The following is a 27,997-nucleotide window of genomic DNA, read 5'->3' on the forward strand; positions in this document are numbered from 1 at the left end:
ACGCCCGCTCCCAAAACACCCGCACGGAGAGGTACGGCCAGCACGAGCTCACAGAACACACTGAATCACATCTTAAAGGGGTCCTATAATGCCCTTTTCACAAGATGTATATGTGTATGAGAAGTTTTAGCTAAAATACCCCACATATCATTTTTTATAGCATGTTAAAATTGTCACTTTTTGAGGGTGAGCAAAAACGCGATGTTTTTGTGTGCGTGTCCCTTTAAATGCAAATGAGCTGCTGCTCCCAGCGCAGAGGGCACAAATAGTCTCATGAATGCACTTCTAAAATGCAGAATGGAGTCAGTCAGAATCAAATGGGCTGTAATGTGTTTGACAGACGCAGGAGCCGCACAGACGCCCGTGAGCCAGAGCGCGTCCCTCAGCCGAGAGTCAGACCACGTCACGCAGGCCTTCATCGACTTCCTCAAGCCCTTCCAGAAACCTGGATACGACATCTTCAAACAGTGCCATGCCTTCACGGAGAATATCGCACGCAAGAAGGTGAAGAACATCTACAGTGATGTTTCCCACTGGGTTTGGATGCAATGCTGTCTGCTACAACCAGACCATGTGACTCATATTACAGCTTCTAGATGTTATTGATCTTCACGTGTGTTTGTTCTGTGTTTGCGTTGTAGGTTGTTGTTTGTGACGATCTCTCAGACTCTGTGCAGGATTTCTATCAAAACATGTCTGAATACCTACAGACCAACTTTAAAGGTGTGACACGCAACATCCAGCATAACATGATCCGTCACAAACTCGCTTTTTGGATTTGATCCTGCAAACCTCCCACTCTGTGTTTGTGTGAATGCCGGAGCGCATCAGTGGGATTTGCGTGTGAAATGTGAAGGAGTCTGTATACAGAGTTAAACATTGATTATCACATTGATCGTGATGCTTGTTTATTTGAACTGAACACTTCTGTCGACTCAGTACTTTGTAAATCCCCCAGAGCTGCTGTGAGTGAGTGGAGGCGGGGCTCATTTGCATATTCATAGAACCACGTATACTAAATAAGGAAAGAGTGTCGAGTTAAATTCAAGCTATTTTAAGACAAGAAGACTTTTTTTTCAAGGAAAAAATGTTTAAATATGTAATTTTGGTGATCAAAGATGAGTTTTAAGGGATTAAATGATTGACTACAGGGGGACTTTAATGAAACGGGCTGTGTGATGTATGAGGAATGATGTAGATGTTCAGGTGTGAGGGACTCTTATCTAAATGAATCTGATTCCCCAACACTGCGTAGTTTACGCACCCCTGTGTGCGTCTCTGTGACGGCTGTGTGTAAATGTGCTCAGGCTCCCCAGAAGTGATGGAGACTGTGATGGAGGAGGTGGAGCGCTTTGTGATGGGCCGCCTGTATGAGCAGCTCTTCTGCCCCGAGCACTCGGATGACGAGAAGAAGGACCTGGTCATCCGCAAGAGAATCAGGTGCGCTGGACGCATTCATTTATTTAAACATTTACTTACAGAATACAAAAGAGCCAGGGGTTCAGGGACAGACAAATATTACATCACATTTGAATAAAGAAAAAATAATAATAATAATAATATTTCAAAAAAAAAGAAATAAAGAAAGTAGAAAACATATATACAGTGGGGAGAGCAAGTATTTGATACACTGCCGATTTTGCAGGTTTTCCCACTTACAAAGCATGTAGAGGTCTGTAATTTTTATCATAGGTACTCTTCAACTGTGAGTGACGGAATCTAAAACAAAAATCCAGAAAATCACATTGTATGATTTTTAAGTAAGTAATTTGCATTTTATTGCATGACATAAGTATTTGATACATCAGAAAAGCAGAACTTAATATTTGGTACAGAAACCTTTGTTTGCAATTACAGAGATCATACTTTTTCTGTAGTTTTTCACCAGGTTTGCACACACTGCAGGGATTCTGGCCCACTCCTCCATACAGACCTTCTCCAGATCCTTCAGGTATCGGGGCTGTCGCTGGGCAATACGGACTTTCAGCTCCCTCCAAAGATTTTCTATTGGGTTCAGGTCTGGAGACTGGCTAGGCCACTCCAGGACCTTGAGATGCTTCTTACGGAGCCTCTTCTTAGTTGCCCTGGCTGTGTGTTTCGGGTCGTTGTCATGCTGGAAGAGCCACGACCCATCTTCAATGCTCTTACTGAGGGAAGGAGGTTGTTGGCTCGCGATACATGGCCCCATCCATCCTCCCCTCAATACGGTGCAGTCGTCCTGTCCCCTTTGCAGAAAAGCATCCCCAAAGAATGATGTTTCCACCTCTATGCTTCACAGTTGGGATGGTGTTCTTGGAGTTGTACTCATCCTTCTTCTTCCTCCAAACACGGCGAGTGGAGTTTAGACCAAAAAGCTCTATTTTTGTCTCATCAGACCACATGACCTTCTCCCATTCCCCCTCTGGCTCATCCAGATGGTCATTGGCAAACTTCAGACGGGCCTGGACATGCGCTGGCTTGAGCAGGGGGATCTTAATCCAAGGATTTTAATCCATGACGGCGTAGTGTGTTACTAATGGTTTTCTTTGAGACTGTGGTCCCAGCTCTCTTCGGGTCATTGACCAGGTCCTGCCGTGTAGTTCTGGGCTGATCCCTCACCTTCCTCATGATCATTGATGCCCCACGAGGTGAGATCTTGCATGGTGCCCCAGACCAAGGGAGATTGACCGTCATCTTGAACTTCTTCCATTTTCTAATAATTGCACCAACAGTTGTTGCCTTCTCACCAAGCTGCTTGCCTATTGTCCTGTAGCCCATCCCAGCCTTGTGCAGGTCTACAATTTTATCCCTGATGTCCTTACACAGCTCTCTGGTCTTGGCCATTGTGGAGAGGTTGGAGTCTGTTTGATTGAGTGTGTGTACAGGTGTTTTTTATACAGGTAACGCGTTCAAACAGGTACAGTTAATACAGGAAATGAGTGGAGAAAAGGAGGGCTTCTTAAAGAAAAACTAACAGGTCTATGAGAGCTGGAATTCTTACTGAATGGTAGGTGATCAAATACTTATATTTAAAAATCATATAATGTGATTTTCTGGATTTTTGTTTTAGATTCCATCTCTCACAGTTGAAGTGTACCTATGATAACAATTACAGACCTCTACATGCTTTGTAAGTGGGAAAACCTGCAAAATCGGCAGTGTATCAAATACTTGCTCTCTCCACTGTAGATGCAAGACCTCCTCCTCGTCCCGTCAGTCTAGGATTAACAACCCTCCCCACAAAACATAAACGCTGGAAGCATCTGTAAGGTTGAAATGTAAAGAGTAATGACAGTGTAACATTGTGTGTGTGTGTGTGTGTGTGTGTTTCAGGGCTTTGCACTGGGTGTCCATTGCGATGCTGTGTGTCCCATTGGACGAGCAGATCCCTAAAGTATCGGACAGTGTGGAGAGAGCCATAACAGGTACAGACGTTACACACTCACTGCTGACACCAGCACATTTAGGGTAAAACTCGCTTTATAACACAGACAGACAGTGATTTGGTGTAACACTCTCAGTAATCGATGCACACGCACACGTCGCTACATCAGCCGGAACATTACAGCAATAGTTCACTCTAACAGTGAAACTTCGGTCATCATTTACGCAGCCTCATTGCTTCCATACCTGCATGTGTTTCTTTCTTCTGCTGAACACAGAAGAAGACATTTTGAAGAATGTTGATAACCAGATAGTTGACAGATAGTATTTTTTTTTTTCATACTATGAAAGTCAGTGTGTGCTGTCAATTGTCTGGTTATCAACATTCTTCAAAATATCTTCTATCGATATAAAGTATCGATTTCTAAATATCAAACATTTAGTGTATGATTTCTGAAGGATCATGTGACACTGAAGACTGGAGTAATGATCACAGGAATACATATAATGTTTTTGTGAATAGACCTGATCGACTTGGACTCTAAGAAGGTTCCCAAGGAGAAGCTGGCGTGCGTCACCCGATGTAGTAAACTCATCCTGACGGCCGTCCAGGGCAGTGTGAAAGCGGCCGCCTCAGCGGACGACTTCCTGCCCGCGCTCGTCTATATCGTGCTGAAGGCCAACCCGCCCCGACTGCACTCCAACATCCAGTACATCACCCGCTACTGCAACCCCAGCCGCCTCATGAGTGGAGAGGACGGCTACTACTTCACTAACCTGGTAAGAGTTCAGAGGTTAGCCAACTAAATGAGAATAAATCCATAATGTAGTCATAACTAAGTGTTAGCTCGCTCATCAAGAACTAGTATGTAGCGCGTGTCGTCTTGCTGTGTGTGTGCTCCAGAATCACGTGTGTTCCTGTGATCATGTTGCAGTGCTGTGCCGTGGCGTTCATCGAGAAGCTGGACGCGCAGTCGCTGAACCTGAGCCAGGAAGACTTTGAGCTCTACATGTCTGGATCTGCGTCTCCGTCGGGTCCCAGGGCCTCCTCGTCCGACCACAGCTCACAGAGCGGCTCCGCGAGCAGCACGAGCGTCCCGCAGAGGACTGACCCGCCGCCGACGGGGGAACGCAGGCCCGAGGAGGCCGACCTCATCGAGTGGAGCGAAGGCCAGGAACTCTCTGTAATGGGCATTTTGGACGCGGCTCCTGTACGGACACACGCCTCTGCCTCCTCCACCATTGACTCGGACAACATCGGCGGCGACAGCCTGCCTCCTCCGCTACAGCCGCAGAGGTTCGCCAGCTAGCCGACGCTAACGCTCCACAGGTCAGTGTCCGGATCAGTGCTCACGTCTTTACAAGGGGATCCGCAGTCACGTGCGCTTTATTTCTCACTCCAAAGTCAAAACACCAGAATTTTTAAGTATAGTTTTATGACCTTTATGGGTTTTTGTGTCATTGTGAGAGATTAGGTGACATAATAAAGTATTTATACATCAGGGTGGTGTTTGCTGTGCTGCGTTTGATTTGTGTAAATATAAATGTGAGTATTGCAGTAATGAGAATCACTACTGAGAATGAGACTGAATAAATAACTGTTCAATATTGTTCTGAAAATTATGTTACAATGCCAAAAAAATCTTAACACTCCCAAAAACAAGTTTAATTTCTTTATTATTTATATTTCTTATTGTTTTGTTTATTGTGGGAATGTTTTGATTAGAGGTTCACTCTGATATAGATGTATAGATTATCTTGTTTTTAAATTTATGATCACTTGTAATTGAGTGTGAATTTAGACAGACGATTCATAAATGACCATCATTTTTTGCACTGTTTTTAATGCTTTATGCAAGCCACTGAAGTATGATAATACATCATTTACTAGAGTAGTGTATGATTTATTTAGGTTTTTCATTTCAAGTTTCTTGGCCATTATTATTGGCATTATTGGTAATTTGAACTGAGAATGAAAACCAAGGACAGAACTGGTGTGGTTTAGGATTGCGCAGTGATATTTACTATGATCATGGTTATGCTAGGATTGGTGATGAACAGCACTTCTGCTACAGGCTAAGCTTGAATCCCAGGTGTGGTTTAATAGGCATCAGCTTTAATCAATATAACAAATCAATCTTTAACATGGTGTATATATATATATATATATATATAATCAAATATTTATTTTCTGCATATTTAACTTTTAGAAATGCTGTTACAGAATAAACAAGTTTTATGATTTAGAGAGTTAATCAATTACTTATTTTAAAGCTACTTTTTGACCACTTGTTCTATGAAAAATACTGCTTATGCATGCAAAAGTTAAAAAAATTCTGTGGTATATGTAATGACCCATTGTGAACAGATTGTAACCTCATTTATTTATCTAAATGATCTAGGTATGGAGCCAGAAATATGCTATTTAAAGATTATAAATAAAGTGAGCTACTGAAGGAACAGAAAACACTGGTGTCTGATTCGATCTCCAGCCCTGCTTACACCATACTGTGTTTTGGTCAATAAATTCAAATGAAAGAGGGGAAACATGCTGAAAAAGGGAACCATTTCTCTCTCTTTCTGTTTATTTTAGTGAAGTACCTGTAATGACTGAACTTTAGATGAGTTTCACATGATCTGTCACCTTTTTCATATCAGACAGATATGAATGTGCTTCTCCAGTTATTTAAGATGGTGATATCTAAAGCTGCACGTTCAAACCCGTGTTTGAGCGCAGTGTTTGATTGACAGCTCAGTAGGTGGTCGTCTGCTGCTGTTCAAACATATTAGACCACATGAACGTGTTTCCGTAACACGTGTTTACATTTAATGTAAGTTTCAAACGCATTAAACACCACACGCATCTGACAGCCGGTCTATAAGACATATAGGTTTATGATTTAGTTTGAAGTGCTTCATATAAAGACAGCCTGGATCGTGCACTTATCCGGCAGCGGCTCACTGCGTGTCCTTCCTTATTTTTCAGATGTGTTCGCAACATCAAAGTATATCAATATAAATGATATTGCCCATACCAGGAGGTTGAAATGCGAGAAGTTCGTGCAGCGATTCGCTCGAAACACATGCATACGGAAAATCGTGGCTTGATTCTTTACAGATGTGCCATCAAACAACATGACTTCAGCTCATTTCAGAGCATTAAAAGGGCAGGTCACCCAAAAATTAAGATTTTCATAAGTTACTCAGCCATATGTTGTCCATAAGTCTTTCGTTCATCTTAAAAACACAAGTGAAGATATTTTTACAGTTTTTCTGAATTGCTTAAACACAAAATCCCATTCTCTGAGCCAAATGCTCAGAGGCCTAAACCAATTTTTCCAATAAATCACTCTTTCTGCAAAACTACATTTCTGTTATTGTTTTGTCTCCCTAAATGTTTTTGTTCCCCATTGAAACTTTGAATCAGGAGTGTTGCAAACAAGGTTTTAATTCTAAATTGAAAATGGAGAACTCAAGGGAAGTTCCAGTTAAGTTGAAGTTAAATAGGGACATGACAAATAGAAGAATCTTGATGCTGTCTCATTGGTAATGTAAATGTCATCAGCAGCGAATCTAACTTATAGTGACCGCTTCTGTGGTTTTTAACTTTATACCCAGGGGGCAAAACACCTGTTTTTTAGGAAATCAGACATGGGCTGCTGTAAAAGGTTGTCATATAAAAATGAAATCTATGATGTCTGAGGATCACAACCTGGGTGGCCAACCCGGTCAACAAGCTGCTGGAAACTTGTAATTAGGGTCAAAACAATGTTACCTCAAATTCGGCTTTAACTCCCAGAATCACCCAAACATGCTAAAACGGTTTAATTATATTCATGAATCGTGAGCCATATCTCCCTGATACTTTATGCTAGAAACAAACTGAGCACACCTTTAGAAAGAGTGGAAGATAAGCTTTCATCTGATGCCTTGATTGTACATGTAATTAGAATGTAAGAGTTAACAATGCCTCTTAATTCAAAGGTAGGCAAAAAAAAAGAATTTTTTTTGAACATTCCATTTGTAATCGGTAGCATTCTTTTCCCTTTGTTGTTGTTACAATAAACAAATTACCATGTAAAGTTAACTTTTACTGGATGAAATCATATTTTGATTTTTTTTTTACTAACCAGACAGTCCTCATGGCCCATAACACATTTAGAGGGAATTCAATTTCAAGCCTATAATAGCCTGTCAATTCAAACAAGATCCAAGAAAGAAGTTTACCATTAACTGGTGTTAATTGTATACTGCTCTGTTTCTGTATGTACAGTATATCGTTTGCATATTTATGCAATATCAATTATTTGTATTGCAATGTCTATTTCTAATATTCTTTCACAAGTGGGATAGCTTTATTTATTCTATTGAAATAAAAAAAAGGGGATTTGAGGATTTTGGGTTAGGCTGGTTACACTGTAAAAAAATATTCTGTGGCTTAGTAAATATTACAGAAATTTTTAACTTTATTAACTTAATAAAATCTCTGTATATTGTTTACTTGATTGTTTGAGTTAAACATACCAAAATAATTGAGTAAAAATCCAACAGTTAATTTTATCTAAAATTTACAGATATATTTAAGTTTTTTTCAATAAAATAATTTAGTATTTGACTAACCAATTATTTCTTTATAATATACTTAATATATATGTGAAATTTCTATCAAAATATTTGAGAATGTTTAATTAAACTGATCTGTTTCAAGAAACAAAAAAAATACTTAATTCAAATCAATATTATTAATATATTTAACACGCTCTTAAAATTGAGTAAGTTTACTCAATTAAAACAATGCCCCCCCTCCCCCACCCTCTGACGTGACGAAAACTCGACGGTTGGAGTGAGCGTGGTTGAACTCTCCAGTCTCCAGAACAACAGCTCTCTTCTCAGCGTCGCAGATTTGGTGCATTTTCACTGTGAAATTCAGGTTGGTGTATGTTTTATTTTATCTATAAAATCATTACTGTGCTTTAAATCATATTTAATGCAAAACAACATAGCCTACAGAGGCGTAATTCGACACCTAAACGAGACGAGAGCCGCGTTTGTCTTTTTGCGTGATTGAAACGCTTTGCATAAACACATGACTGACTTTCATAATGATAATGAATATAATTATTATCATTTGGATGATAAAATGTCCTCAGAACTATCACTTTTTGTTTATTGGCAGGTTATGTCAGTCGCTCGCAGTATATTTCGGCTGTGCCTCAGACAGTGACTGTGAGTGAAGCAGGACGGCGGTATGAAGTTCAAAGTTCACCCGCAGAGCGCGAGTCTGTCTCCGGCACGAGGACCAGCGCAGATTCGGTGGATATTGGATAACAGAGTGGTTGATTACACTTGAATTAGGCTACCTGAATGTTTAAATATTTCATTTTTACTTGTTAAATAAGTTTAAATGCAGGCAATATTGTATACATGTTAAAAACAGTCTAAAATGTGCTGTATTGCTGTACTCATTGAAAATAAAGGCCAATGTAATGTATAATGGTGGTTGTCTGGAGTACTATTTTACAAAGGTTTAGAGAAAATAAAAAAGTTAATATTACTCATTAATAAAAACAGTTAATATTACTCATAAATATTGTTTTTTTAATGTTTAAATGTTAAATTATTTCTACTCAATTTTATTTGTTAATGTACCAGATGCAGTTACTCAGATTTACTTAATTTTTTTACTTGCATTTACTCAATTCATACAGTATATTTCATTGATTTCACAGCTTTAAAATTTACTCAATTTTTTTGAGTGTAAAAATGTTTCACCAATAAAATTGAGTAAATAATAGTTAAACTTTTTACAGTGTAGTGTTCAATCCTGGTGTTTGGAGTGAGAGACAAAGGTACTGACAACTAAATGCTGAAAGACTAAAACACACAGGAGTCATGTGTGGAGTAGGTTTACAAGTATTTACTGATTAAAACTGTTACATTAAGTAGCAATTTGTAAAAAAAAAAAAAAAAAAAATGAAACAGACAAACAGATTACAATTCAGGGTGATAACTAATTTCTGTAATAATGTTTATACAATTTGTTTAGCTGTTTCGGAATCACCGCTGCTGTCGCTGCTCTAGTGTTTCAGCATGCTGTGTCCTGCTACATTTGGTTGCCAACCCCTAGCAACGGCATCCTATGTAGCATGGAGCAGTTCTTCTGACAACCTTTAACCAGAGATGGGCACAAATACATCAAAAAGTATTTAATTAAAATACAAGTAATTTGTAATTTGAAAATACAAAAATATATTTTTTACAGTCTTCTGTAGTGTAAGTGTGGCGTTAGGTACGTGTAAGAGTCTAGAATATTGCAATATTATTGTTTAGTGCAGAAGATGCGCTTTTAACGTACATGTTGCCACATACTGTCATAATAAAATATAATTACGCATATAACACTATATTTGTATTATTTACACAAAAACTAGTTAACGCTGCTGTGAGCGTGTTTCTAATAGCGCGGCTGTGACAAAGTTGACAACTTTCTTTCTTCCGACTGCCATTATCTATTTTTTTACTCTTTTTGAAAGTTGTGAAAACACTGTTGTGGCGTTTTTCTTTTGCTATTTGAGCAAATTGGAACACAAAAATATATATTTAATGTAGTCTTTCATTCACTGCTATAGAAGTTAACCCAACTATGATGCCTTACACTTCTGAGAAACCCAGAAATGTGAACAGGGTCAATAGGATGTGTCACATCACGTGATTTACTTGCCAAAAACTGTGATAGGCAATTTGGTAGTCCTATTTGTATTTTGTGTCTATGGTCCTAGGGATAGTTCACCCAAAAAGGAAAATTAGCCCATGATTTACTTACCCTGACGTCATCCTAGGTGTATATTACTTTCTTCTTTCAGAAGAATACAATCAGAGTTATATTAAAAAGAGTCGTGGCTCTTCTAAGCTTTATAATGACAGTCGATGGGTATATTTTTCATCAAAGTGCATCTGTCCATCATAAAAGTGCATCTGTCCATCATAAAAGCGTATCTATCCATCATAAAAGTACATCTATCCATCATAAAAGTGCATCTGTCTATCATAAAAGTGCATCTATCCATCATAAAAGTGCATCTATCCATCATAAAAGTGCATGTGCCAATCATAAAAGTGCGTCTATCCATCATAAAAGTGCATCTATCCATCATAAAAGTGTGTCTATCCATCATAAAAGTGCATCTGTCCATCATAAAAGTGCATCTATCCATCATAAAAGTGCATCTATCCATCATAAAAGTGCATGTGTCAATCATAAAAGTGCATCTATCCATCATAAAAGTGCATCTGTCCATCATAAAAGTGCATCTATCCATCATAAAAGTGCATCTATCCATCATAAAAGTGCATGTGTCAATCATAAAAGTACATCTATCCATCATAAAAGAGCATCTGTCCATCATAAAAGTGCATCTATCCATCATAAAAGTGCATCTATCCATCATAAGAGCATCTGTCCATCATAAAAGTGCATCTATCCATCATTAAAGTGCATCTATCCATCATTAAAGTGCATCTATCCATCATAAAAGTGCATGTCTCCATCATAAAAGTGCATCTATCCATCACAAAAGTGCATCTATCCATCATAAAAGTGCATCTATCCATCATAAAAGTGCATATATCCATCATAAAAGTGCATCTGTCCATCATAAAAGTGCATCTATCCATCATAAAAGTACATCTATCCATCATAAAAGTGCATGTGTCCATTATAAAAGTGCATATATCCATCATAAAAGTGCATCTGTCCATCATAAAAGTGCATCTGTCCATCATAAAAGTGCATCTATCCATCATAAAAGTGCATCTATCCATCATAAAAGTGCATGTGTCCATCATAAAAGTGTGTCTATCTATCATAAAAGTGTCTATCCATCATAGATGTACTTTTATGATGGACAGATGCACTTTTATGATGGATAGATGCACTTTTATGATGGACAGATGCAATTTAATGATGGATAGACGCACTTTTATGATGGACACATGCACTTTTATGATGGATTGATGCACTTTTATGATGGATAGATGCACTTTTATGATGGACAGATGCACTTTAATGATGGATAGACGCACTTTTATGATGGACACATGCACTTTTATGATGGATAGATGCACTTTTATGATGGACAGATGCACTTTTATGATGGATAGATGCACTTTTATGATGGACAGATGCACTTTTATGATGGACAGATGCACTTTTATGATGGACAGATGCACTTTTATGATGGATAGATGCACTTATGATGGATAGACGCACTTTTATGATGATAGATGCACCTTTAGGATGGACAGATGCACTTTTATGATGGATAGATGCACTTTTATGATGGATAGATGCACTTTTGTGATGGATAGATGCACTTTTATGATGGATAGATGCACTTTTGTGATGGATAGATGTACTTTTATGATGGATAGATGCACTTTTATGATGGATAGATATGCTTTTATGATGGATAGATGCACTTTTATGATAGACAGATGCACTTTTATGATGGATAGATGTACTTTTATGATGGATAGATGCACTTTTATGACGGATAGATGCACTTTTATGATTGACACATGCACTTTTATGATGGATAGATATGCTTTTATGATGGACAGATGCACTTTTATGATGGATAGATGCACTTTTATGATGGATAGATGCACTTTTATGATGGATAGATGTACTTTTATGATGGATAGATACGCTTTTATGATGGACAGATGCACTTTTATGATGGACAGATGCACTTTTATGATGGACAGATGCACTTTTATGATGGACAGATGCACTTTGATGAAAAATATACCCATTGACTGTCATTATAAAGCTTGGAAGAGCCAGGACACTTTTTAATATAACTCTGATTGTATTCTTCTGAAAGAAGAAAGTAATATACACCTAGGATGACGTCAGGGTGAGTAAATTATGGGCTAATTTTCCTTTTTGGGTGAACTATCCCTAGGACCATAGACATAAAATACAAATAGGACTACCAAATTGCCTATCACAGTTTTTGGCAAGTAAATCACGTGATGTGACACATCCTATTGACCCTGTTCACATTTCTGGGTTTCTCAGAAGTGTAAGGCATCATAGTTGGGTTAACTTCTATAGCAGTGAATGAAAGACTACATTAAATATATATTTTTGTGTTCCAATTTGCTCAAATAGCAAAAGAAAAACGCCACAACAGTGTTTTCACAACTTTCAAAAAGAGTAAAAAAATAGATAATGGCAGTCGGAAGAAAGAAAGTTGTCAACTTTGTCACAGCCGCGCTATTAGAAACACGCTCACAGCAGCATTAACTAGTTTTTGTGTAAATAATACAAATATAGTGTTATATGCGTAATTATATTTTATTATGACAGTATGTGGCAACATGTACGTTAAAAGCGCATCTTCTGCACTAAACAATAATATTGCAATATTCTAGACTCTTACACGTACCTAACGCCACACTTACACTACAGAAGACTGTAAAAAATATATTTTTGTATTTTCAAATTACAAATTACTTGTATTTTAATTAAATACTTTTTGATGTATTTGTGCCCATCTCTGGTTAAAGGTTGTCAGAAGAACTGCTCCATGCTACATAGGATGCCGTTGCTAGGGGTTGGCAACCAAATGTAGCAGGACACAGCATGCTGAAACACTAGAGCAGCGACAGCAGCGGTGATTCCGAAACAGCTAAACAAATTGTATAAACATTATTACAGAAATGAGTTATCACCCTGAATTGTAATCTGTTTGTCTGTTTCGTTTTTTTTTTTTTTACAAATTGCTACTTAATGTAACAGTTTTAATCAGTAAATACTTTTAAACCTACTCCACACATGACTCTTATGGGCCATGAGGACTGTCTGGTTAGTAAAAAAAAAATCAAAATATGATTTCATCCAGTAAAAGTTAACTTTACATGGTAATTTGTTTATTGTAACAACAACAAAGGGAAAAGAATGCTACCGATTACAAATGGAATGTTCAAAAATGTTTTCTTTTTTTTGCCTACCTATGAATTAAGAGGCATTGTTAACTCTTACATTCTAATTACATGTACAATCAAGGCATCAGATGAAAGCTTATCTTCCACTCTTTCTAAAGGTGTGCTCAGTTTGTTTCTAGCATAAAGTATCAGGAAGATATGGCTCACGATTCATGAATATAATTAAACCGTTTTAGCATGTTTGGGTGATTCTGGGAGTTAAAGCCGAATTTGAGGTAACATTGTTTTGACCCTAATTACAAGTTTCCAGCAGCTTGTTGACCGGGTTGGCCACCCAGGTTGTGATCCTCAGACATCATAGATTTCATTTTTATATGACAACCTTTTACAGCAGCCCATGTCTTCTAAACCCCCTTTGCCCCCTGGGTATTATGAATTTGGTATTTTAACTTGGAAGACTTTGATGCCATTTGCAATTTTTACATTTATGCAATCTTTCCTCAATTACTCAGACCAAAACAAAACATCCTCCAAATGGAGGCATGAAATAACAAGGAATTTGCATTAAATATGATCTTAGTCCTGGGGAGTTCACCCCTGGTACAAAATAAGCTTGCTTTTGTGCTGTTTTATATTCTCCTTTATTCATTTTAGTTTGTAGGCACTCAACTCTAGAAGGGAACACTATTATTACCACCCTTCTTTGATATCCCCTACATTAAAAAACACATTGTGCGCCCGCCATCTTGCAGCGGTCAGCGTGTCGTCAGTAAGAATCAGTGATGCCACATCATTTTGCTGGTGTTGGTTTGTGCTTTTATATGTATCAACTCAATATTACATGTTTTACTATTGGAATTGTAATGTTTTTCCGTTTACTATGGTAACTTTTTAATGTCAGCTGTATTGTGTTAGTTTAGCTAAATGATTGCAGACACTCAGTCAACTTGCTCTCGAATATTGTCTGCTCCAATATGGCGGATGGCTTACGAATAGCAGCCCATTGAAACGGCTGCTGATGAGGCATCTATTTGTGTATATGTATATGTATATATGATCCTGAAAGCCAACGTTAAAGCCTTAAATTTGATTCTGGCCACAACTGGGAGCCAGTGGAACTCTATACCCATTGATCCCTTGCTGTCGTAGTTGGTGTTAGTGTTGTGGACCCTAATTTCGAAGTGATGTTGTGGTCACCTGAGCTCTGTCCTTGCAAGCCTGAGCTGTAGATGACGCTCCTTCATCCAGGCAGAAATGTCTGAAAGGCAGGCTTCTCTGACACAAGCTGAGACAGTGGAATAATCAGGTTGAAACTGTATATAGAGCTGCGTGTATCTGCACAGCAGTGGTAGGAGAAGTCATACGCCTTTATGAACGTGCCCAGCGAAGTTGTGTAAATGCAGAAAAGAAGAGGAGCGAGCACTGAACCTTGAGGCACCCCAAAGATTAGCTGAAATTTGGCAGGTATGCTGATATAAAAGTAATTTTAGTACATTATTCTTACATTCTATTTGTGTAAAAAAGAAAGAAATATTCATTGTGAAATGTGGAAAAAAGTACTTTGTTTATTGGTTAACATATAAAAAGAATTTAATTGAATATTTAAAAAACTAGCAATTTAAAACGTTTTTTTCTGTATCAGCCATTTTATCTATACAGACGAGCACAGTGTTGCAAGGTAAAACCAGGTAAAATGTTGTATTAATAAGAAGCTTGAGAATGTGGTGCAGCATGCAGTCAGTGCCCACTTTTTCATTGAGTTTTGTGTAGGGAAATATTTCATTCAGTTGCTCCATATGGAGTTCATAGAGTCCAGATCTGAGATCAATCAAATCACAAACATTATCATTTTTAGCACATTTTTTAAAATCATAAAATATTAAACATGCTATTAAATCTTAAATGCTATTAAAAACTTTTTTTTTAAAGAAGCTACAGGGGGAAAAAAAGCTTTTGTCTGTAGACAAATAGTAATCTGAGCTTATAAAAGCAGAGCTTTTCAAACATTAAAAGTTTCTGAAGTGTACCTCTTTTGATATGAAATCAAATGTGACATTCAGGTGTCCTCCCTGAAGGACTTGAGAAGCACATGTAGGGTGCCTGATGACCCAGCATGGTCATTTGGTTATCTTTTAGGATATATTACTTTAAATTCTCATTCCTATAGTGAAGTGAGATAGGTGACCCCAAAATAAAAAAAGGTCATCCTTTGCTTGCCCTCATGTTGTTCCAAACCTGATTGACTTTTATTCCCTTCAAACCCAAAAAGCAAAACTTATTATTATTTTTTTTTTGCATACTATGAAAGTATAAGAAAGAAACTCGAGATCCAAGAATATTTCAAAACAGACAGAAACATACAGGCAGAATTTCAGTTTTGGATGAACTAGTTCTTTACGTAGGTTTCTAAAGAAATCGTGTAAGGAGATTGTTCACATAGTGCTGACAATCCCAAATAGAGCATAAACAGCCTCTTACCTTTAAATGACCTTACTATTATCCCAGTGTTCATGAGGGCGAGTCCTTTCTTTCTGCACACTTGTCTATATTTCTCATGCGTTTATTGAACATGCTAAAAGCTGTATTCCTTTGTTATACTGGCTTTTTTTCTTCCAAGACGATGGGTGCTCTTCAGATACCAGCCGCACCTTCAGTAATAACATATACAATCATACTGGCGTTTCACATTCAAAACAGTCCCGTTGCAACAGGGTCACTTTTATAAGGATGGGTCTGGGATTCAGTGCCGGGATATAAGAAAACATTTCTTATATTTCTCTTTTATGTTTTTACATAATTCATAACACAAGATGTCTCAATTTGCAATATGTAACACCCAGCTGCATCATGTGAAAGGGAAAGGCCTTATTATGGAATACTATTGCATGAAGAACAACACTTGGCTCATCCTTCAACACATAAACTACACGGTCACCGTGGTTTTGCCAAGTAAGACATGTTCCTGGATCAACATATTTTGTTGATCCTGGAATAACATACCTGTCCCTACCCCTAAACCTAACCCCACCCATAACTTTTCCCTAAAATCAGAAGGAAATGATAGGCGAATAACACTGATGTTGAACCATCTCACCCTGGTTCTAAGCCTAAACTTGACATAAACTGTAAACTTGTCCCTCAAATCTGATTGGTTGATTGGAAAGTTGTTCCAGGATCAACAAAGATGTTGATCCAGGAACATGTGGTACTTGGTGAAATCACGTTCACCTAAACTACACATTGGGAATTGAAACATGTTGGGAAAGAGGATGCTGAGCCATGCCAAAGCTCTAGAGAGTTGCCTTGCTTTGCATTAAATATCCCATTAGGCTTTGGAACAGGACTTAAACTCAAACACAAGAATCAAACTTCATTACTGTCTTTGTGTTCAGAAAAGCATAACTGATATTTTAACTGAGGAAGTGAAGCCTTAATCAAAGTGATATTCCTTGCTTGATTTTATTATTAAGTGCTCAGAAACCCAACAACCCAAAGCCTACATTGTGATTTAAGTTTCATACAATATATTACATATGATTTGATGTTACAGCTTATGTTTATGTTGTTGAATCTGCGAGTAATGAACTGTTTATGGAACGATGCCTCCTTTGAAAATGTTGAGTGGAATAATCAATAACCAATTAAAAAGAAGCTGAAATGGCACGTGATGTACAGGATCATTCAGTCAAACTTTTTGTTGTCAAAGTGCCTGATCTCTGATCTGTAAATAAAGACAAAATAATTGACTAATTATCTAAGTGAAAACAATAATTTTCTGAATGTCCAAAACAGTCTGTAAAGAGATCCACAGCGCTCTTAAAACACAAACTGTGCACAATTTGGTGGATATGTATTTTGGGCGTTTTTCCCCAAAATAAGACATTTGATTTTAAAATCAATTTAGCCTTTCTGGCGTGGTTAACACAGTGCAGAGCCATAGAGAGAAAGAGTTGCGACACTCCCATAGACCTCCGTTGTAAACAATGGCGGGGCTTTTAACCGCCTACTTCCGGGATTTGAAGAGCGGAATAGTTCTAAACACTGTCATTTTGGCGTTGGACCCCATTCACTTACATTGCTGCGCGTCGAGTTGTTCCAGAGTTAAGTTGTTGAAATATCGACCTCTTTTGAATTGTCAACTGTCTATTTTGTATCAGAGGCCCTTTGCGATGCTTATACTGGTCTTCATTTGTACATGCACAGCGTAATTATTTATATTTTATGTTAGTTGTTTCAACCAATTTTCAAGCACTGCCTGCTAACTTAGCTAACGTCAGTTAAGAGTTCGGTAATGAATCGCTGCCACCTTTATAGCAACTTTTATTTAATTTATTTTTTTGGGGATATACTAACTTTTCATTATGTTTTATTGTCTTGAGTGAAGCGGCTTGTGAGAACAATGCTGGACCTCTAGGATTGTTATGGCCATCACCAGTCCTGTCTGTTTCATGGATCACCTGCCCCTGATTTTTGTTTTTCTTGTTCACACAAGCACACATTTTTGTTGTCTGTCATTGTTTAATAAAAATTGTTTATTTGAAAACCTTCATTTGTATCAGCAATGCTTATAAATTCGTTTTTAATCTGTTATAGTTTTGATAATGTGTATGGCTTAATATTAAAATAATATTCTTAGTCTTAACATGATAATGTTTCACGTTGTGGTCCTGGGGGTGGTCACTTTTATCAGAAGAAGTGAGCTAGCTTGAGCGAACTCTGAACGGACCGCCACGGCACACCTCTTTGCGTAATCACGAAGGTAGGCTAATGGCTGAATCAAAATTTATAAGCAAAATCACGGGAATCAATAGCCTAATACAGCCCAGTTGTGCTAAAATAAATATCATGAGACGTCCATCATCAGATGAATGATATGGAAAAGTTAAGTTAGAGCCACTAAAGACATGCGAACATGAACACTAAGCTTTTCCCTCCAAAAATATAGCCTAAAACTTGTCTCCAAATGCAAAACTGACATTAACAAAATGCAATAACAGCTGAAAAAGTACTTGGGGTGTGTTTTATTTTATATTTACCGTTCAATAATGCAATCGCTGCTGTCTGTCCCATAGAAGAACATGACAGCCAGCGTATGTTTTAGAACTATTGGGGCTTACATGAACCACGTGACAGCCATAGCGGCGACATCAAAGAGTGTCGCAACTCTTTCTCTCTATGGCTCTGACACAGTGGAATCAATAGTGTTGGCTGGTGCTCATTTAAACAGTACACTTCTTTCTCTCTATGATAACAACACTAAATCTAATTCATCCCATGTCCATATCATGTAATGTTCAGTTCAAGGTCTAGCCCTGGTTTATACATGGAGAGGGCGTTAGTCAGGGTAGAGCAAGAACCCAGAGAAGGTGCTGTCATCCTCGCTGCTAGAGTAGACACCATTCCAGTCTCTCAGCGTCTCTACCCATACCTGGTCTCCGACATCTAGCTTCAGGATCACTAGATTGGATGCCTGGTCAATGTCTTGACCTTGCAGAGTGTCCCTCGAACGTACCTTACGCACGCCATTCACCACCAAAGAAGCACGAAGTGGCTTGTTTCTCACCGTGATCTGGTAGGAGAACACATAAACTCCTGAGTAGGTGCAGTTGAATTTGCTTGTGACAATGTCATAATGGTTTTCTCCATTGTAGAAGATCTTGTCGAAGCGAACTGGAAATCCCGAAGGAGGAAAAGACTTGCTGGGATATAGGCCAACGCTGAAAGCAGAACGTACTCTCGATTCACTTTGACCCATAGCACCCTTCATTCCCCGTAGGCCTCGGTCTCCACGTTTGCCTTGGGGGCCGCGGTCACCCTTTATTCCCCTCAGACCTCTTATACCTTTGGTTCCTGTTGGCCCACGTGCTCCTGGCTCTCCCTTCGCTCCAGGAATTCCTGGTTCTCCACGTTCTCCGGCAATGCCTGGAGTTCCGTGCATGCCATGTTGCCCAGATGGACCAGGGTCTCCACGCACACCTGGTGGTCCAGGGTCACCTTGCTCACCTTTCTGGCCCCTCTCACCAAGTAACCCGCACTCTCCTCTATCCCCTTTTTCACCCTTTTCACCAGTCATGCCTTGGTGTCCTGGTGGTCCATCTTTGCCTGGATCTCCCTGATCACCCTTTGACACATTCAGATTTGGATCTCCTTTTTCCCCTTTAGAACCTTTGAATCCTGGCAGGCCAGCTGCACCCTTCTCACCTTTAATACCCATCTCACCTGTTGAGTAAAAACATTGATTTCTTATATTCAACCAGGTCTAACATTTATATTTCCATGGATAATTATGCTAACCTTTCATTCCAGCCTTTCCCTGGTTGCCTGGAGATCCTGCGAGTCCTATGTTTCCTTGATCACCTTTCTCTCCTGTTGCATTACAATAGGACTATATCTGATGACTGAATAAGGATAATATAATTTATGTAATCTACTGCTCAAGTACTTACCTTTATCCCCTTTAGATCCTGAAATGCCCTTCAGCCCTATTGGACCTGGTAGACCTTTGGGTCCAGGTGTTCCCTTTTCCCCAGGTGTGCCTTCAATAAACAATTAAACAAAATTACAGATCCCAGGTTTCCCCCCACCACATCTATTTAGTTTCATGTATAAAGGGATGACTTGAGACGTGTGTAGGGACGACTTGACTTAGCTGACCTGGAAGTCCTGTGTCTCCTTTGAACCCTTGTGGGCCTTTCTCTGGAGGGCAGCACTCACAGAAGTTGAAGTAGCATTCATTATAGTCTAGCGTGTAATTGTCTTTCGCTGTAGTGGGAGATACGGTGGTGTCTGTGGGGTAGTCTATATAGCTGTCAGCTGGAACTGTTGTGCTCTCTGTGATGTATGCAGGGAAGCGCTCTCTTGGCTTGGTGTGGTCCACAATCCGTGCTGTGACCGTAGGCTTGGCTGCATATACAGTAGTTTGGACCACCTCTCTAGGGGGTTTCTTGGTGTACTGGTACTTTGGCCTCTGAGTGGGCTTGATTGTGTCACACGAGGGTATAAAGGTCAGTGCTATTACAATTAAGAAGAAAGTGTGTACAAAGAGCATCCCCATTTTCTATCTGTAGACAAAGAAGAGTAAACACAGAATCATATGTTGGGTCTAATTGGACCAAACATCACCTTTGTTAATTTGTGAAATCTTAATTACGAAAGGTGGTAAAAGAAAGGGAGCACACACAATTGATTAATTTCAATCACCATTAGATTACATGCTAAACAAGTAATTCAGGGACAACACAACTGTACTGACAAGAAAGAGAGAAAGCCACTCAGTGCTCTTCCCAAAACTTAAAATCAAACCAAATCACTGATCAACTTGTTTACAGAGCCCAATTCAGATATGGCAACACGTCACTAACATTAAAACTCAATGCCGCTTATGTCATGGTGTCATAATGTTATGTCAAGTGATGCTCAAAAAAAAAACCAAGGTTTAATGTTACTGCCATATCACCAAACTTGATTTCGACTCTGTATACATGCGTTGGTCAATGTTTTGATTTGATTTGAGAGTGAATAAGTTATTAAATTTCACTCTGTTCATCATATAACGTTATTGTATTGCTTCAGAAGACTGGAGTAGTTTGGATCAACAGGAGTTGTTTGAATCCCTTTTTTACGCTATCTTTATGCCCATTTTGACTTTCACTGCATGAGCAAAAGCTTAAACATTCTTCAAATTTCTTCTTTTGTATTCCACAGAAGAGAGAAAGTCATACAAGTTTGGATCAACTGAACTTTCACTTATATAACAAGTCATCTGAAAACAACATTAGGTCTAAACAGAAACTGTACACCTAATTTTAGTTTGCAGACCATCCCTATTATACTTAAAGTCCCCCTGTAGTCAATCATGTTATTCCTTAAAACTCATCTTTGATCACCAAAATGGCATATTTAAGCGTTTTTTCCTTGAAAAAAATCCTCATGCCTTAAAATAGCTTGAATGTAACTCGACACTCTTGCCTCAGTTGACGATCACACTTTGATCTGATTGGTTACAAGGTAGTTTGTGACGTCAGAAACACCAGCGATTTCAAAGCGTGTTTCTGAGACTGTCTTTGGTTCACTGCAGTTTTAAAGGTGAACTAAGTAACTTTTTTTACCTTAACTGAACAGCTTCGGAGCCATTGGAATGGTTATATTACTTATTTCGGGTTGAATGGTGGTCGTTTCGCACCCCCCTGGTGCCCGTGAGCGGAAAATCCGCACTTGCAACTTTGAGCCGGCGGGCCCCGGGCGTCGCGTCAGGAAGTCTCGCGTGATATCAGGTCTCGCGATGTAAACAATTGCTTTACGGCCAAAAGAAATCTGCTAAAATGCTGTCATTATTGCGCTCCCTCACGCTGTTCGAACCCGAATGAAGAAGACGTTTTAAAGAATGTCCCATCTGCTTTGATGTCGGTGATCTACTAGCCTCTGGTGTCTGTGAATCGCCAACAAGTTTTTACAACAGTGTTGTCAAATATCTATTCCGAAGCTGTGGGGGGAGCTCTAGAGAGAAACATGCGAGCAAAAAGCGAGAATACAGCGAAGAAATCCCGAAGCTACTGAGTGCTGCTTTAAGGAGAAAATACTCAGCAATGGTGTCGACTTATGAGTTTACACATGGTTTGTCTTAAAGCAGATTAAAAACACCACATTGACATATAAACAACATTAAAAGCTGGATTTTCACCACAGACCACTTTAACTGAAACTTAAAATTCCAAAACCTAACCTTGAAAAAATAGGTTACATATCTGTGATGTAATATGTCTGCTGTCAGGGTGACATTATATGATCAAACGTGAGAGGAACTTCACCTTTTATACTCCAAAGAAGAAAAATGATCATACTGCTTTAGAACAATATTTGGTTGATTCTTTATTGAGAACACAAGGTGCAGTCATCACTTCTAAGGCTGTGTGTAAAGTCCACACCTTTAAAGGGATAGTTCACTTTGAAATAAAATTTTGGTATGTTTTAGCTTACCTCAAGGGCATCCAAGATGTAGGTGTCTTTTTTTCCACAGTAGTTTCAATTTTGATATTTTTAGGTCAAACCGTTCTTGTCTGTCAGTCATATAATGCAGGTCTATGGTCACTGTCTCAAAGAGCATGCACAGAGTCCAAATTAAAACAATTCCCCATCGTTCAAATTAAACAATTCCCCATCGTAAGTACACATTGATGGCCTAAGACACGAAACGAGCGGTTTGTGTGAGAAAACGAACAGTATTTATATGGTTTTTAGCTCTTATACACAGCCACGTCCAAGTGATCTGAGGGCGCGAGCACATCCTGCTGTGTGACGTGTACGCAGACTGGTGCATAGATATATTACACTAGTGTCGCCTTGTCTACAGCAGTTCATTGGAACGAATGTCTTTAAGGCGAAATCTAGTGTATATATCTATGCACCAGTCTGCGTACACGTCACACACCAGGATGCACTCGCGCCCTCAGATCACTTGGACGTGGCTGTGTTCAAGAGGTAAAAGCGATATAAATACTGTTCGTTTTCTCAAACAAACCGCTCGTTTCGTGTCTTAGGCCATCAATGTGTACTTGCGATGGGGAATTGTTTAATTTGGACAATGTGGAATTGTTTTAATTTGGACTCTGTGCTTGCTCTTTGAGACAGTGACCATAGACCTGCATTATACGACTGACAGACAAGAACGGTTTGACCTAAAAATATCAAAATTGATAACTGTATTATACATTCTAACTTCTTTTGCCTCACGTTACTAACGGTAAAAATAAGTTTCCATTAAATACGATAGCCTACTTGATCATTAATAACATAAGTGTTTTTATATGTAAATAACATTCAGAAACTGTATTTGAAATGAAATGAATAAGGATCAATAAATAAATATTGATACAAAAAACATAAGAAATTACGTTTATTGATTATGACTGATATTTGACATGCACAACATGGACAGATGCTCACAGCGGCGGGCTGTTCAGGACGGGTTCGTGCTAAAGAGCAGCTAACAAAGTAATCTTTTCACATAATGTTCTCTCTCTTAAAATGTAAGCGAGTGTAAATGTCAGCATTATCATATATGTCTAAAGAATTGAAGTCTGTCGGGTAAAAGAAGAGCTTATTGATGCAGTTCAGTCTGTCTAATATTTTATTCCAACCGCTACTCCTGATCGGAGGCTGCCGTAAATATTTAGTTTATACTTAGAGTTATGCTTCAACTAACTTTAATGGTGCAACAGAAAAATATTTAGAAGTGCTTAAGTCATAACTTAGTGTCCATTTACGTCAAAACAAGGCTAAGTTGTAACTTACGGACAGTTGGTGCAACTGGCCCCTGGTGTTTCGCTTCTGAGTTTCCTACAGGGGGTAGATCCTTTTACTCTCTGGCTCTGGGATAGCCTTTCTAGCATTGTTCGAGACACACTCTCTCAGTTTTAATCTAGACTCTAGACCAGAGATAGTCAACACTGATCCTGGAGAGCTTCCGTCCTGCCGAGTTCATCTCTAACCCAAGTCAAACAAACCTCAGCCAGCTAATCAAGGAGTTTCTTGAAAATAACAAGTGAACATGTGCAGTTGTTGCTTTTTCTACCTGATTCTACTTACAAATTCTAATTTTGTTGTTGTTGTAACCTACTTCAATCAGTTTGATGTAACATAAAACAAGGGAATGCTGTTTTAACTTAATTGCGTTATTGACCCAACATACTATTTCCATTAAAGATCTGGATGGACTAGTAGAGTAAATTTAGGGATTAAGTGTTATTGTATGTTTTTCAGCAAAAGGAAAGATAATAGTAATCTTAAATTATTTATTTTATTTCAACAAAACCAGTTATTGTAGATATTACCACATGAAGTACATTTTCCAAGTTGAACTGACTTAACATAGTCTACCCCTGGTCTAGACAAAGGGTAAATACTCATCTTTTAAGTCAAGTATACACCTACTCTCATTCTTCAATTCACCGTTATGCTGCGTTGGTCAGTCAGGTCTGCTCAGAACGGAAACCAATCTCCTGCTATATAACTGCTTTAGGATTAAACTGAATATAATAACCTATTATTGGCCACAGCCTGTACTTGCGTTTATATACCTTTCATTCTTTGAAACATCCATTAAATCCATATGCAGTGTTGAGCAGGTGGCCAAGAGAAGAGAGTAAGAGTGTGGGATCTGTAGCAGTTTTTATAAGACTATCTAGCACCTTGCTACAGTGGCCACGATTCTTTATGTCTATAGTGTGTGGCGCTTTTGTGACATAGAATACTGGACCCCATGATCAAGCCTTCTAACCAATTGCAAACAAGGACGGAAAAAATACTAGTCTTTCAGCTGGACGGCTGGACTCGGGGGCAACGTGACACATGATCTAGGGAGAATTTCTTCTGCAACTCTCTGGCACTAATGGATGGACAGCTGCCAAGCACACAGCTTTCATAGATATTTAACAACACCTTATAGGCTGATTTATCAGACCTGCTACTTGGATCAAAATCCGTCATGTTTTTAGTCTTTGTAACGGAATAGTTTGTGACTATTACAGGTGGTGTTTGATTCTAGATTTCTGAAGCATTCATTGAGTCCAGAACCTGCCAGCTTAATATAACAGACTCAGTCAGGAAATCAGAGTCTCATTCCAATCTGTTTGGTGTCAATCCAAAAAAGCTTTTGTCCAAAAGAGCACCGATAATCTCAGGAGCTCACTTCAGCATCAACTGTTTTCTGATGGGAAATGGCTTATCCATTGAAGCTGCTTTTGAGGTAAAATGAAGGCTACTGGCACCCAGCGACCATGACAAGCTTAGTTCTGGGAATGTGTGTGTGTGTGATGTGTTAGGGGTCGTTCACAGAGACGGCTTTTGCACACACAAAAAAAACACGTTTTGTGTGAACTGACTCAAGTTGTGAAATGCTTAAAGAATTTTCATGTATTAATCACTTTTCTTTGCCAGTGTCTGAACAGTTGTAATGATACTGATGTCCTAGGTTGTCTATGAAAGCCTGTAGACTGATTTTTATGTGAAGGACCTGGGCCAGTTGTGCCGAGAAAATCAAAAGGACAAGGAGATGAAACAAATGCTTATACAATGTCCAGGATAACAATGAAAGAGCCGCTCTGTACTGTGTCATGCAAAGAAAAGGGATTAATTCAAACTATAGTCTCACATAGCCAGATCAATATAGTCTATAGTCTCAAGTAAACTTTATAATCAACCTACCATATCAGTGTAATTTTAATGACCTCATCTGTCGACATGATGCTGGTGCAAACATATCCACATCGCTGCGATCAGATGCTTTCTGAACTACTGCTTTCTCACCGCTGTCATTTTTGTTATGTGTTTATTTTGTTATTGAGAGGAAAGCGCGCAGCACATATTTACAAGGGCGGCGTCTGGATGTTCGTTAACCGCATAGCCGCAAATGTATTTCCAAATTCTTTTTACTTCTAAACGAGGAAGGAAAAGAGCATCACCGTGAGTGTATCGTGGCCTTTGTAGTCTCTTGTACGTTACGTGTGCATGAGGAATAAGTTGCTGGCTGGCTGCAGTTCACTTAACAGCCACTGGTGTCGCTAATAACAAGGTTTTCTGAACTCTACATATAGCACCTTTAATATACAGTGGTCCCAAAAAAGTATATATGGACATTTAAAAATGTCTGGATGTCTTTGCACTATATAACAAAATATAAATGCTAGTGTGACTTATTGTAAAGACGGATAGCAAAAACACTTTTTGGAGCTGCTGTACACCTCTGTCATAATTACCCAAGAACCTCTTGAGATAAAGCTGAAAAAGGGCATAAAGGAAATTCAGTCTCTCTTATGTTTCAGACTGGAGCATAGGATATAGACTAAGGTATGCAGACCACAGCAAGGCAAGAGGCCGATACCCATCTGAAACGTGAGAGGAAGGGCTGCTTCAGGAGGGTAATACTCCACCTTGACCTGCTGGTGTCACTCCACCATTCAACACAAACCCAACCATAGTGCTCACTTTACCCCAAGCCATGCAAAGAGAGGCTCTGCTGAACACAGGCCCTGTGCCGCCAACCCCCCCATTCCTGAAAAGCCTTATGGGAACGAGACAGGGTAAACCATAGGACACGGAGCCCGTATCACAATACAACCCCAGAGCCCATGGTGCACTACTCCACAATCAAGAGCAACAGAGCGGACAGAAATAGATGGTTTTGAGTTCAAATGATCCTTAGATCGAGAGGTTTAAAATTGCAAATAAAGAGACGGACACTCATTTTATCAAGGCATCATGTCATGAATGCATAGTATATCTGTAGAGCGTGTTTGCTCCTGTTTAAGGGGATCTGAAGAGCATGGAGGATTGAGTGTCACCTGAGCTGGAGGTGTCTTTGGTAACGGTTAAGGCTGTGCTCTACTGGTAAGCCTTTAATGGAGATCACTATGACCTTGTCAGCAATAGAGAGGCTTTTGGACCATTCACCTTTTTTGCTTTTTGTTCTCTTCAAATTCCCAAGACAGACTGGAAAACTTTTTGATTCACAGGGTTATGTAAAAAGCAATGTAAATTTAACAACAATGGACAAAAAGAAAGACAATAAAGAACTTTTTTTTTTTTTTTTTGCTTCTCTTTAGATCATTTTAACTAGTCCCGCGATAAATGATTTAAAAAAAAAAAAAAAAAAAAAAAAAATATATTGCATGTACTCTTCCATAAATATAAAGTCATAAAAGCAACTACAATAATTATCTGTATAAATATCACTTATTTTAAAGAATTAATTCAGAATTAATTCAAAGGTATATAAATTATTAATTTATCATGTGTTTAACTGATTAATATCAGTTAAACACATGATAAAATTACATGTACGTAAAACACCCAAAATCATGCAAATGACATTTTGGCTACGGCTCTTGGAAAGGGACATTTGCAATCTCCTTAGGTCAGTACACTTCACACTTTTGACATTTTGCTAAAGTTTAGAAATGCACCTAGAGCTAAATTAGGTAGATGTACAGTAGTATAATACACATTATATACAGCAGAACTGCAGTACGTGATCAGAGATTATCTTTTAAAATGCATTTTAATTTAAAAGTTGAATAAAAATAAGGATAATACATAACTGTAGGAAGCTGAAATGTGCCTTTTGCTCTACATCACCACTGCATCCTCAGACAGAGCTGAGATCAAGTCAATGAAAGGCATCAGTAAATGTGTTTACCAGACAGCAGGCTTGTCTCGTGTCCGGTGGCTTCAGCTGTTTCCTTCCGACTGAGCTCAAAACACTGAAGACGCAGAGAGCATGGAGATGCAGATCTGTGTCTGTTTGTCTCTAGCTCACGTTTACACACAGATTTTAGGCTCGGGCAAGGGGTGTGTACTACTGTTCTGGCCCAGTGCTTCACAGTCGCAGTCACCCAGACTGAACCTGAACAAAGTGCCGGGCAGTGGTGTTACCAGAACTGACCCAGAAACCTGACCCAGGCCCACAGAACACTGTGCACTCTATTCACCTGCTCGTCCTTCCCATTCCCTCCCATTTCCTCCCTCTTTCTCGCTTTTTCCATTCATTCTCATGTAGGGCTCAGACATTTAATCTAGTACTATGGGGGGATAATAACAGTTTTGTATCCTTTCATTTGAAAAGGTTCCATCTGAACTGGGGGCAAATTATATTTTCACACCTCAGGCACAAAGGGCCGTCACCGCTGCG

General features: G+C 38.8%; 2 protein-coding genes across 3 annotated transcripts in view; one reads left to right on the top strand and one right to left on the bottom strand.

Moving 5' to 3' along the window:
- rabgef1l (RAB guanine nucleotide exchange factor (GEF) 1, like) overlaps positions 1 to 26,945 on the top strand; it is a 29,525-nt gene extending 2,580 nt beyond the window's left edge. The window contains exons 3-10 of one of the 2 annotated variants that reach the window (XM_081371189.1): positions 1 to 31; positions 341 to 504; positions 642 to 723; positions 1,308 to 1,440; positions 3,313 to 3,404; positions 3,887 to 4,143; positions 4,299 to 4,693; positions 26,133 to 26,945. The exon at positions 1 to 31 is cut by the window's left edge and continues 109 nt beyond it. In XM_081371189.1, coding sequence (XP_081227315.1) covers positions 1 to 31; positions 341 to 504; positions 642 to 723; positions 1,308 to 1,440; positions 3,313 to 3,404; positions 3,887 to 4,143; positions 4,299 to 4,673 — 1,134 coding nt within the window. In that variant the 3' untranslated portion in view covers positions 4,674 to 4,693; positions 26,133 to 26,945. Of the gene's footprint in view, positions 32 to 340; positions 505 to 641; positions 724 to 1,307; positions 1,441 to 3,312; positions 3,405 to 3,886; positions 4,144 to 4,298; positions 5,822 to 26,132 lie in introns of those variants that run through there. The other variant, XM_081371188.1, reaches the window with a different exon arrangement.
- otol1b (otolin 1b) lies at positions 18,650 to 20,368 on the bottom strand (the record flags this gene model as incomplete). Its single annotated transcript, XM_081370944.1, has 4 exons — positions 18,650 to 19,533; positions 19,609 to 19,680; positions 19,761 to 19,850; positions 19,969 to 20,368. The coding sequence occupies 4 exons, from the start codon at positions 20,366 to 20,368 to the stop codon at positions 18,650 to 18,652; spliced, it is 1,446 nt and encodes a 481-aa protein (XP_081227070.1).
- Positions 26,946 to 27,997: the final 1,052 nt, after the last annotated feature.

This window comes from Scardinius erythrophthalmus, assembly GCF_964197995.2.
Source record: "Scardinius erythrophthalmus genome assembly, chromosome: 7".
Classification (NCBI taxonomy): domain Eukaryota; kingdom Metazoa; phylum Chordata; class Actinopteri; order Cypriniformes; family Leuciscidae; genus Scardinius; species Scardinius erythrophthalmus.